This window comes from Silurus meridionalis, chromosome 1, assembly GCF_014805685.1.
Source record: "Silurus meridionalis isolate SWU-2019-XX chromosome 1, ASM1480568v1, whole genome shotgun sequence".
Lineage (NCBI taxonomy): Eukaryota > Metazoa > Chordata > Actinopteri > Siluriformes > Siluridae > Silurus > Silurus meridionalis.
Window position 1 is genome coordinate 16,160,782 of NC_060884.1, and position 13,619 is coordinate 16,174,400.

Genomic DNA, 13,619 nt, shown 5'->3' on the forward strand with positions numbered 1-13,619 from the left:
GAATCAGATAATAAATAAAACTAAAATAATGTAAGTTATGTATTCTTTCTGTGCGGCCCGGGGGTTGGGGACCACTGCTTTAGACCACTAGTTAATCTGCTGTCTGAAACACCCTGTTAATGAGATCATTGGGCAATAACCAGACATAACCAGATTGATCAATTATATAAATAATTAAGTTCACTGAAAATATAATATTATTGTAAGAAAATCTACAACTTCTATTTCACTGGTGATTTTCTTTTATCCGTTGAAATAGTACAGACATTTCAGTGCCTATACAATACCACACAGATTGCACCCATGTGGACATTACTAGGACAAATCTTCTCTTGTGTACATGGAGAATGACCAGACTGGTTTGAGATGACAGGAAGTCTTTTGTTACTCAAATAATCACTCTTTAGGGCTTTAGTAAGCAGAAAAGTATCGCAAGGTTCCAAGCAAATTAAAGGTGGATTAGCTCCAACAGAAGAAGAACACGTCATGGTAAATTTCAGTCAGCCGAGAATAAGAATTAGAGTCTATCAGGAGCACAGACTCACCTGAACTCAAAAGTTGAAGTGTAGGAAAAGACCAGGTGATGTTTTTTTCTAATCTGTAGTTGTCCAGTTTAGATGATCCTGGGTGATTCACAACCATAAACTATTTACTTTACCTTATCTGGAAATTAAAGTTCAACTAAAAAAAAGACTTTCTTCGTCTAGTTTTCACCCCGATTCAAAAGACAGACAAAACAGCTAGCCACAAAGTTTATCTATACGGCCATGCTAACCTTAATAGAATTTGTAATGGTTATAATAGAAACAGTATTGGTTTTGATGGAAAATGTTATAGTCACTGTTTTGTCTCTACAGGTAATTTGCTGCCTTGTATTGGTGACCTCTTATGTCTAGTGGATACCATTAAGCACTAATAGAACACCTTTGGCAAGTGGTAGATCACATGCTGCTATTTATTGGACACCAATAGGTACCATTAGGATGTCATTAAGCATCCAAATTCTTGTAAGTTTTTGATGATTTAATGTTGCACCCAAATGCATAACATTATGGAAACTATTCAGTAATGGTTTTAATTGTTAACAGTGTGAGGATTTTTTTGTTTTTGTTTTTTTCAGCAGGGTAGCTACAAGATAAATCTCATGTATTCAAGTTACTAAAAGTTATGCAGAAATGGAAGCAAAGAAGGTAACGGTTACAAACGTGCACATTGTTTGTACATGTTGTTACAGCTTTTGCAATCGCAGTATAATAAAGTGAATGTGTATCAAGCCACAAATCAGCTTGCTTCTAAACTAGACAATTTGAGTCATGGGGCTCAATTGACTGAATTATTTTATAACTATATCTCTTTATAAAATGAATAAATTGATAAAAATGAGGATTTCTTAAATAGTAAAAAAAATCCACAACCTTTTTTTAACTGGCTTTTCTTTTTAATCTATTACCTGTTTTCATTGTCATTTCGTCTTTACATTGACAGCCAGATAACAACCATGTGTATAATACTACTCTAAATCTCCTCTTTTGTACAATTAAAAAATAAATGTAAATAGTCCCAATGGATTAAATATAACCATTTACTAATTAAACAATATTTAAGCAACATTTTTACACACCAGATAACAGCTTTGTAAACAGACAATAAATAAAAAAAAACAGACAATAAATAATAAATAATCAAAAGAAGAGCAGAAATAATATATGTAAACATATTGTCTCTTGATATGGTATGGAATATGTCCTGTGGTTTCTTTTTCAGACATATTCAATGGTTTAAACATTTTCTGTCTATATCCTAACACTTTTACTAGCAAGAAGCTAAAACAAATCACAATCTCTAACATGGTCAATGAGAACTCATAGCTCTCTTAGTTTATCAACAGCTCTTGATAAAGTGACACACTATAGTGCCACACTCTCGATGTGCAATTCAACACTAAGCAAAACTTAAAATTTGGCCAGCATTTGAAAAAAGGGCACACTAAGAGGTTTGAGCACACAATTATATATAGTTACAAAATGCAGTGAACAGTGAAAATAATGATAGTAAAAATATCAGTCAATTTTTAGTCAGCATTCAATTGCTAATTGGTCCATTCCATCACAATGGGAGTCCATTTCAGTAGAGAGGAGCATTCTGAGGAGTATTTGTCAACCTGCCCAGTGCAATTTGACCTGAGGCCAGTTTGGCTGTGCTCATTAAGAGTTTTGAAGAATTCAGCTATGGTGATAAATCTTGGTGTCACACTGCAAAGACGTCCACGGGACCTGCAGTGGGATCCTGAAGGCCCAGAATGCTGTAGGCCATTCTTTTCTGATGACCTGGCAACCGCACCCCGATCTTCTTGATATCCCTATATTATCAAACAAGATTAAAGAAGGGTGAGATTGGTATGAAGCAATAGTAAAATATTATAATGTGATAGAGTTAAAGGTGTGTGAGTGTGTGTAGGGCTGTCTGTGTGTGTTTACTTACTCTATCTTTAAGTGCAACACATGCTCCATGGTGGTAATTCCAGCATGGGCAAAGGCTTCTTTATATTGGCTCATCCTCATAGACTCTAACCATTCATCCACAGATCTAAAAGGGCTTCCATCATTTCCACTAGTGCTAGGCAGGCGAATAGACACTCTGTGGGAGTAAAAAGGTAAATAGATTTAGTGACACACCTCACACAAGCTATCCCATAATCATGCTAGCAGTATTTCTTGTTCAACCTTGTATAAATATTTGTATCTCTCCTATATTAGATGAGCAGTGACACCAACCGTAAGTCTATGTTGGCGATTGCCGTAAGGGACTCTGGGCTGCGCAGAAGTTTGTCCAACACGTTGACAATATCGAGGAAGCGTGGGCGTTTGGAGCGGTCCTGCATCCAGCACTGTAGCATTAACTGGTAAATAGCAGATGGACAGTCCATCGGTGCCGGCAGCCTGAACCCTTCGTGTATAGCTTTCATAACCTGAGATAAAGAAAGGAAATCAGGTCACCTTCCTGCTCTTTAAACCCACACCCTATGACTAACAGCTTTTGATTAAACAATTGTATGTGCACATTTCTTTACACAGCTTATATATTCATATGTATTTTTATTTATGATGATGTAAATGAAATGAGTTAACATTCAGTGTAACAATGATGTACCTCATGGTTGCTCATGTCCCAGTAGGGTCTCTCTCCAAAAGCCATCACCTCCCACATGACAATACCAAAACTCCAAACATCACTGGCAGAGGTGAACTTCCTGTATGCTATAGCCTCGGGTGCTGTCCAACGAATGGGGATCTTTCCTCCCTGAAAAAAATAAGGAAAACAGATTAGATAACTAAAGTGTTTTAAGGAGCCTTTCCACTGTTATATACTTCTAATCTAAATCGAAGCTATGGTACTAAACATCACTATTCAAGTAACTTACACTTGTGGTATAGGTGCCTTCAGGGTAGTCTTCCAACACACGAGACAGGCCAAAGTCTGACACTTTGCACTCCAGGTTGCCATTTACCAGGATGTTGCGTGCAGCAAGATCTCTGTGCACGTAGTTCATATCTGATAGATACTTCATCCCTGCTGCAATGCCACTTAGCATGCCCACTAACTGGTATGAGGACAACTCCTCATCATGGTCCTGTACATTAAAGCAGAGGAATAATAATTAATATGGTGGAAGTAAGTGACAAGAAATGTCATGATACAATAAATCCAAACAACATGTGCTGTAAAAAGTTCAACTTACCCGCAGATACTGATCCAGAGCTCCGTTTTCCATGTACTCTGTGACAATCATAGCATGTTTGACTGAAATGAAAGCAACAGAAGCAACTAATTAAAATATGACAACACAGTCATCGGTCAATGCCATATGACGCGCTTTAGATGTTAAATGACTCGGCTGTGTGGGTGCATTGTGAGCTGTGGTGATAAAGTTGACACGTACATTTGGTGACAACCCCCTCCAGACGTATGATGTTCTGATGGGAGAATTGGCCCATGATGCTGGCCTCGCTCAAGAAGTCCTGCCTCTGCTTTTCGGTGTAGCCAGGTTTCAGTGTCTTTATTGCCACGGCCACCTCTTTACGGCCCGGCAGCTTTAGGGCACCACGGAACACTTCGCCGAATTCGCCTATGGAACGAGAAAGTGATATTTAATTGCTTTTTATATTGATAAAATATATGTTTATAATATCAACAGAAACTAATTAAAATCATTAGTTGGTTATTTCCAAAACTAATTAAAAAAGTTTGTACTAGAATAGTAATAATAATTTTATTAGTCGCTAGATTACCTGCTCCAATTACTTTTTGCTTAGTAATGTGATTGGGGTTTATTTCAGTGGCAAACTTAAGGATGGCTACGCAGGGGTCCTCGTAGGTGTGTGGGTCCACATATGTCTTCAGAGGTTGATGTTTTTCTGTGGAAAAGAAAGTGAACATGTTTACAGATCAATTAGACACTTATTTAAGTATTTAAAACAGAGTATTTAAGACGTCTTGTATATATAAGAATTTAAATGGCATTAATAAAGTTAAACTGGGCTATTTTATACCTGGACAGGCGAAATAGTTGGCCCCTGATCTCTGGCGGATGCGTGAATTTAGCCTCCTGATAAGAGAAAGGGCCGAGTCAAAACTCTGTTTACATATCAGTGCTTTTAAGCTTGCACTGTAATGAGACAAGCCTCATATTTTCATGTTAAGCTTTAATGTAAACAGAGGACAGGGTGGAGAGGGTGAGGCTGGCTTTAAGGAGGAAATATGATAAGAAAATAGTGAGGAGGAGGAAAAAGTAAGAAGGCATGAAGGCTTCTCTAACCTTTTATGTAGGAGTAAAATGACCACCACGATAAGCAACATGGCTCCGCCTCCAGCAACGGCTCCCATGACAATCATGGAACTGCCCTGTGCGTGCGACTCAGCTGTTGTAAAATACAAGGCATCTGGTTACACAAAAATTCTTGGCTTTTGTGTTATTTTAGGACCAGAATATCACCAAGCACATCCACAAACACACACACACACCCACACACATTCACACTTACCCATGGGCAGCGTCTCAAATTCATGTTCTGCACTCTGGCTGCTCGGATGGCCTTCTGGGGTTAAAGTCTGAACACGGAACACATACTTAGTGCCAGGTAAGAGGTCGCTAATCTGGACAAAGTTCTTGTCCAACCTCAGAACGTTGTATGTGGTGACATCCTGCTCTCCTTTATTATCCTGTTCGAAAAAATACATTGTTAACCCAATGAAACTCGAGGCAAACACTCTGCAATCGAACACTATAGATAATCGACATACCTTGATGCGATACATAAGCTCATAGTGTGGAGAATGATGGGAAGTTGCATGTTGGTCCACAGCCCATGACAGAGAAAGACTACTAGGGGTACAATCCACAACTCGGAGGAATGTTACCTTAGGAGGGTCTGTAAATAAAATAAAACAGTTTTAAAATATTTAACTTACAACATCTTAACGTAATTTTTTTAAAGATGCTATGAGCTGATGTTTATACCAGTGAAATGTAAGAGAGTTGTGATGTTCGTAGTTGATTTTTGATGGCTCAAATGTGACACCCCATTTAAGGCTTCCACTTTGAACGTGTAGTTGATGTGAGGCTCCAGCTCACTGACTGTGACCGCTGTCTCACGTAGAGATATAGGCGTAGGCTCGAAGTGAACCCTTCCTCCACATGGTGCGCACATGGCGCCATTACACCGCTCACACACCACATTGTAGACAATATCTGTTCTGCCACCTGTATTAGAAGGAGGTCTCCAAGTCAGCTCTATGCTTCCTGCTGTTAGGCGGGAAGTGAACTTGAGGTCTTCTGGTGGAGATGGTGGACCTGAGGGAGTGGCAGATAAAGTTTATGTATGAATATCTAGTAAAAAGGGAGCGGGAAGTGTTAAGTTAAGCTCGGCAGACAACAACACTCACCAGAACATGGAGAAGAGCTGGGGTCTGAGGCTGCTCGGTAAAATCCTTCTAAGCAGGGGCACTCGAGAGCACCAGGGCCGGATTGCTGTGTGTTTGCTGGACAAACTTCACATGGTTGGCTGGAATCTGAACTCTTGTAATAGCCTCCATCACATGCTAAAAAAAATATAGTAAAGGGGAGTGTTGAAAAACGGCGCTTGGCTGGGCAAAAGCAAACAAAAAAAACAATAATATCTCATAAAAGGTTGCATATACATATACACACATACTACATATTTACCACTAAGCATTTTTTTCATTATTATTATTATTGAATCTTCTCTCTTGGCATGCTAGTGTGGAAAGGGTTTATAAGGAGACTAAGTAGAGATTTCATCAGTCTCAACATCTATTTAAGTGATAGAGCTGCAGGAGGCTGCTGTTATCCCCTCTCCCCATCTAAGAGAAACAAAGGGGACCAAAGGATTCACACCAACTAAGCTACAGGCAGGACGAATCAATCAACGACGACAGAAATCCTCACAGCATATACTTATCAAGACAACAGACCTGCGGTGATTTTAGCCTCTAACAAAAGCGAAGCCGTAAAAAAAAAAAAAAAAACAGTATGCGAAATAATTCAGGTGCTGAAGTTTAAGAGCTGAATAAAAGAAAGGTTTTGAGCCCTGCAGGTGATCTATAGAGCACTGTGTGGATGTTAGTTGGACAAAACAGGATGCGGGAATTGTGAGTTTGTATAGGCTTCATCCTCTCCTCCTTTCCTTCCTGTGTCATGGGCTGAGGACATGCTAGTGCAGAGTACAGGATTCCAGAAAAGAAGGAACTCAACACTAACAATCACTAGCAAAGAGGATGTAGGGGGTCATTCTTAAGCACATGAACAGTACAAAGAGGTGGTTGGTGGTGATAAATGTACATTTAATGACCAGGAGAAACTCATAAGCTTGCAAAAAACATTTCCATAGAAAAAGGGCGCTTCTTTCTGAATGAGTGTGTGACCCCCCATGAGCCGGTCTTTCAGCCTCTGCTTTAAGTAATAAAGTCGGAGTTTGACGAGCAGTAGGTGGTGCATGTGTGCGTGTTTGTGAATGGGGACTTGCTCTTAGGGACTGCTGACAGCAGTTCTCCCGGGGGGATTTTCTGTGGGGGTTTGTGTATTTGCTATGTGTTTGTGTTTAAGGGAGTATGAATAGAGGGGGGTGGGGGGGGGGGGGTGGTTGGAATAGATGTTCGCATAAGAAAAGCAGCCTCCCTTTTCCATGCTGTTTGAAGTCGGGAGTAAGCAGAAAACTCCCACTCTATTCTTCAACCCTAATGTCCGTATCTGTTCAGAGAGAGGAGCTTTGAGTTTTAAATTAAAGCTTTCTAGCTGAGTGTATTGCCAATTAAACAGACTTAATACTGCTTCACCAGCAACTGCATAACAAATTTGTTTACAATAGGTCTTGGAAATTACAAAGTCAACAAGTCCACGCTCTTCTTGGTAAATATGTAGGTAGGTTACTTGGATGGCTTTTAATGTTACAGACAGAAATACACAGATGCACGATTTGGCTATGGCAGTAACGTATTTGCATTGAGCCCACTGTGGGTGGCTACAGCTATGATGATTATCAGTGACACTGTGTAGGAAGAGTGTAATAAAATGACTGTGTTGTAACATGAAATATTTGTTATTGCTGTTGTTATCTCCTAGCAGTTTGATTCATGCGACGGAATGACAAATGAGATAAGGCTGAGCAGTAGTACAAATTTGGAGCTCTGAAGTCATCTTGTAACAACGCACCACACAAAGGGACTAGTCAGGGTCATGTGAGTGGAAGAGTCAACAGTTAAAACAATAAAGTGCTCTGGAAATGTCAGTCTCCAGACAAATTACTGGCCTTGAAGGACATGATAATCTTCGATTTTACCAGGCTACTAACAATTATCTTAATATAATATGTCTAAAAAGAACAAGTTGGAGACGCACCTACTGCTAATCGTTAAACTAATCTCTCCCAATCTCTGGATGTCATTGTTTATGGAGCCTTATCGGCATCATAAATTAGTCGTTATAATGAAGCAGGGAGGGAGCCGGACATTCCATCATATATCATTGAAATGCTATCTTCCCTACAAAATCAGATGGCCAGAATACACTCTGATCTTCGGAAAACAGAAACATCAAGCAGCTTTAGAATTCCCCTACTCAGTATTGGTGTAAACCCACTAATCAGTCACCACCCCCCACTCCAGCCTGGCATCCAATCACAGGAGGACCTGATGAAGACTGGCAGGTGGCGATAAGCCTGGAAGGACAGAAGTGGTACACAAAGAGCCGCTCGTAAAACTCCAATGAGAACAATGTCACCAGCAACATTATTGTCCTCATAGTTGTTTAGGCGCAAGCAACTTCTCTTTTACTGAAAGCCTGAAGGCCTTCTGCTCAAGAGTAGCTCAGCTGACCCAATTAACTTTAATGTTCACAGCCGCTTAACAAGCCGAATAGTGCAAACCATAGTGTTAAGTGAGCTTCATAAAAAATGTACACAACAATGGGTGATAAGTAGAACACATCCAATTTGACAGTGAGTACCGCAGAAGTGTTTAAAAAAAACACGATAATGTGTGAAGTCTGGGCTTGTACTTTCGTCCCTGACTTATATGATAACCAGGTGCCCTTTTCATAATCACATTCCTCCCCCCAGGCCTTGTCATTCAGCCTTCCACTGAAGGTGGGCAAAAACATTTGAAGCGTCTCCTGGAAACACCGGAATGTCAGAAAGTTTTGGAATCTACCCCTTTCCATAGACCCACATACCCATAAATCTTCATAATCCCTAATGAAGCCAGTGTCCGTTTCAGGTGCAGCCTGATAGAATCCGGTTAAATCAGCAGAAGTCAAGGTCTCCAAAACATTCCTTCCTGAGTTTTGCCCTTCATGTTTTTTCAATACAATGTTCCCCATTAGGAAGATCACTTCACTTTATGTGTAAAGCAAGTAGTCAAGGGATTTGTAAAAGGCTTTTGTTCTTTGCAATTGAGGGGAATATTCTTAATTCCTAACAATTTTGGAAACTGAAAAGCATACAACAATTAAAACATATCAGATTGGGCTTGCGTTTGATAAACAGGCAAAGGCTTTATGAAGTCGACTTAACAACGCCTCCTTTATCTTTGATAGGATTTGGTGTTACAGTTAGTCAGCATGAAAAAACTTACATTTCAACACCACTGACTAAACCTATATTTCCCACCATTACAAAAGCCATCCAAAGAGCTAAAGCCCTCAATTACATGATAACTGAGTCAGGGTAGCAAGGGTGTGCCAAGCCTTCCCTGTAATCTGTGGTTAAGTGTAGTCATAGAAACACACACACAGAAACAAGGTAGTATTCAGGTAATGCCAGGGTTGTCCACTGAGTCATATCAGCTGCCGGATGACATGAAAATTCACAGCAGAGAAACGCCTGGAAAGAAAATCCCCAAATTCCTAAATCCTTCTATCATGTAAGCCTAAAATTGACTAAACCAGCTTCTTTACTTCATTACAACAAAATCTCAAATTAGAAATAAAAACCAAGGAATTGAGCTCTATTTCTCCTCTTTATGCTTTTTCTTTATTTTAATATGTAAAAGAAACAATACTCCTCAAAGTGTTTTACTATTTCATTTACTTATCTAGTCTATCTAAACCAGTTTTGCGAATATCGTCTTTCTACAAATTTCTTTCGCACACACACACACACTTCCACAGTAGTAACCCAGTATCTTTAAGCTTCCTTCCTAAAGCAATAAACTCTCACGCAGATCCGAAATAAAATGCAAGCAGGTGAGAGGGTGTGGACAAGACTGACATTCCTTTACATTGAAGTCATCTCTGTCTCCAGTGTGTTCGCAGTCAACTTGTTAGACAGCTCTTTGGTAACAGCGCGACACACTAAGGCATCTTAGTACACGCACTTATTCCAGAAACACACACTCGCAGCCCACCCACAAAGCCCTGCAGTTGTTCCTTAACCATCAAACCACTGACTGCTTTACAAGTGTTTTTTTTATTAGAACCCAACCTTGATTTAATAGGATCCAGTGGCTCAGGATAAAGTCATCTATTTAACTACAACTGCTTTCACAGCAAAAAAAATAAATAAATAGAGTGGCACTACCCACACAGTGCAACCCACTTACCCTGGCAGGTCTGTCCCACAGCTTGATATCCGGCTCTGCAGTAGCACTGCCCAACAGGAACGACCCACTCTCCTTCAGCGGTGCAGTACATGCGAGGAGGTGCCTGGCCAACGGTCACTGCGTTCTTCACACATGATCCCTCCACCTCAGTTAGAGCAGTTGAGGTCACACGCTCAGGGAAAGTAGCCAGGTTGCGATGGATAGCCGAACAGGTGGTGTAGAATACCTTGACACCCAAAAGAGCCACACAGGCACCCACATCTTGAAAAGCCAGGTAGAAGCCTCGCTTCGATAGTGGTCCAATGCTACGTGTCTCCACGTTCACGCTCACTGATGCTGGTCCACCTCCTTTGTTTGCTATCACTTCATCAGGGGCTACTGTGGCAATCTTGCGGAACTGACCTTTACGGAAACTGGTGCCCACGTCCATGTCTGTTTCAGACAGGTGAAGGCCGAAGGTCTCACGGCAAGAGGGGGACATGCCATCAAAGGTGTTGCAGTCACGGACAACAAAGCGCAACTCAACAGAAACACGTGAGGCTTCAAGAGGACGCTGTATAAAGGTGGTACGAAGCCAATTGTCTTGGTCAGTATCTGTGTCCACATTACACACACTATAAGTGTAAAGGAGTGAGCCATTCACCACTGTCTGAACTACTTCCCACTGAGAGAGAAAGCACAAACAAGAAAGAAACATTTGTAGACAGTAACTAATATATTATAATATTATTATAAGCACATTAGAACACAATACAATCTACAGTGTAAGTTAACAACGCAAATAATAGTTTTAGCACATTTATAGTATTTTTTTATAGATTTTATCATATGTAATAATGCAGTTGTTCTACTGTACTGTACAGCACTGACATTTTGTCCTTTCTCACAATGTTGAGAAATTATTAAACAAACGTGTGGGTGTGGGATTTACATGTCCAGACATATCTTTCCTAAGGTGCATCAAAGAAAAGAAAGACAGACCGTCTTTAATGTAATGACGTATCGGTTTAAGCCTCTTTCTTTTGTTATCCCAAGTTATAAACCTTCCATTTCCCTCAGCTTCCCCAAATGCTCTCGAACACCAGATCAGACCAGGCATGAAAACCTCAAAGGCCTTGTATGGACACAGTGGCTCAAGAGCTCAAGGATCCCAGGCAAGACTCCCAACATCAGAACAAGAAAATGACAAGACTAGTTTCCAAAGGAGTAATTAAACCCCTGCTATCGGCACCCTGAAAGTGTGAATGCCTTGAACTTGCCCTCAAACCTACACAGTCATCTCCTTGGCTCTATAGGTTTAGGAGAACAAACTTAGCATGTAAATCTCTCATGAGGCTCTGGAGTCACAGGAGGAATCCACAGGCGATACTTTAATCCCAATAGCTCACAAAAGTAAAGAAGCTCACCGCTGACCATGTCTCCATTTCCCCCAGTTCCTCAGAAAGGAAACTGCATGACTAAAGATAGAGGACTGTACATTCCCCTCTAACCCAGGGCTTTGGTGTCTTTCTTTTCCTGCTATGTAACACTGTTCACGGGATCTTCTAAGCCATAAATGAATATGATAGAAGGTCAGAAATGTGAATCATATCATATTAATACAATAAAAGGCATTCGTAATATGGAAACTTTACCACCAGATAAATCAGGAAAATGTCTGATAAGTTATTTTATGTGATTTATTGAAAAAGAAAGAACCAAAGTCGTATTATAAACCACATTAAACATAAACAACTGGCAGGTTGGGATTCTGACTTTTTAACAGCTTGAACATTTGAAGTTTTTTCAATAAGCCTAGGCCTACTTACCCCATCTTCATTAGGTGTAGCCAGCCAGCCCAGATCTCCTCCAGATGCCTTCATATCCAGCAGAATGTCTAAAAGGAAATTGTATTGTTTTTGTGTTAAATTGTATTGTTAATTTTTTTTAATTTATTTTAACAATAATTGTAAAACAATAAAGAAAAACCAGTTAATATTCTTTTGTTTCATCTTGTGCATGACAATGTGTGTAGTTTTAAACATTATTAAAACAGTATAAATAGTAAAGGCCATGGTGATATTAAGGAACTCACATGTAATTTATAATATTTAAAATAAATATAGTTTAAAAAGCACATGAATATTTAAAATCTTCCACTGTTATAGTGCTAAAAGATTATTTATTATATGACTATGTTATTGGAGTGTTCTATAAGTAAGACTACATGTCGCCACAATTATTATAAATATTTCCCAATTTAAAAGAACTGTAAACTACTGTAAAAGTAAGTTTGAAATACTTACGTTCCTTGGCTTGGATCAGAATAAATATCCTGTTGATAAATAAATAAGAGAACAAAAAGCGAAAGCGGTAATCCATTTTTCTGAGTTTTTATTTTATCTATTTTATTTTATCTGAGCATTTGCTATAGACACCGGGCGGTGTGTCCGACACGCGCGCACAACTTTTCCACACTGCGACCGCGAGTCTCATTCATGAGGAATTGAAAGGCATTAGCTCCGCCCACTGGAATGTCGCCTCATTCACTAGTGAACATTGGGCGGAGTTTGAAAAAAGCGCGTGGGCGAGCAGAAGCTCTCAAACCAGACATGAGAATTCCAGGTCTTTTCAGTGAGTCAAATCATTTGGCTCATTTCATCATGAGGAGTCGTCTCCTCCTGTTACCCAAAGAAAACCGGGCCAATTCTGCATATTAAATAAAGTAGGGTTGTTTTTTTTGTTGTGTTTTTTTTTTTACTAACTTATATAACGTACTTAATATACATGTCTACATACAATATTTAATTAACAAGCAGTACCGTGGATCCTTCCTGTCATGCTGACTCTCTATACAACCTGTGCTCGGTTCAAAGAGTCGGTTTGTTCGAGTCATCACTTACTTCCTGAATACGTTGAAGCGTTTGCTTATTTCTTGAGTAAAGTCCATTATGTACAAAGAGCTTAGACAGAAAGTGAAAGGCAGCATAAAAAGCAGCTAAAAAGATATTATTACTACACCAACTTTACCCTACACCACATATCACATGTCATGATATCACACTTTTAATATTGCCACGATCTAGTTCAAGAAACGGCAAGAAAGCTTAAACAACCTAAAGTCACACTTAAGATAAGATAAAACTTTATTCGTCCCACAGTGGGGAAATTTCTATGTTACAGCAGCAAGACAAAGAAATAAAAATAGATGCAGATATATAAAAAAGAATATACAAAAAAATAAAAACAGAGAAATAAAAACAAATAATAATAATAATAATAATAATAATAATAATAACAAACAAAGAAATACAAATTAAAATAAATGCAAATATATGAAAAAGAGAATATACATATACTACAATAACAGTATATACACAGTTCAATGTATAATATTGATATTGATAGTGAGCCTTTGGGGATTTTAGAAAGGTATCATATGTTAGTGTATTTTTATTAACAGTAAAGCTTACCTGTCACACAAATAGGTCGGTTTTCACAAATTGTTCTCACAAATTTGCAAGCAC

General features: G+C 39.2%; 1 protein-coding gene across 1 annotated transcript; it reads right to left on the minus strand.

Annotated features, from left to right (window-relative positions):
- Positions 1-1,564: 1,564 nt before the first annotated feature.
- On the minus strand, positions 1,565-12,589 carry epha2a (eph receptor A2 a). Its single transcript, XM_046846422.1, has 17 exons — positions 12,399-12,589; positions 11,922-11,989; positions 10,114-10,777; positions 5,944-6,099; positions 5,519-5,851; positions 5,302-5,429; positions 5,043-5,220; positions 4,817-4,919; positions 4,551-4,606; positions 4,290-4,415; positions 3,941-4,126; positions 3,740-3,801; positions 3,422-3,631; positions 3,151-3,300; positions 2,775-2,968; positions 2,482-2,637; positions 1,565-2,359 (listed from the first exon to the last, which is right to left on the minus strand). The coding sequence occupies exons 1-17, from the start codon at positions 12,472-12,474 to the stop codon at positions 2,248-2,250; spliced, it is 2,958 nt and encodes a 985-aa protein (XP_046702378.1). The 5' UTR covers positions 12,475-12,589; the 3' UTR covers positions 1,565-2,247.
- Positions 12,590-13,619: the final 1,030 nt, after the last annotated feature.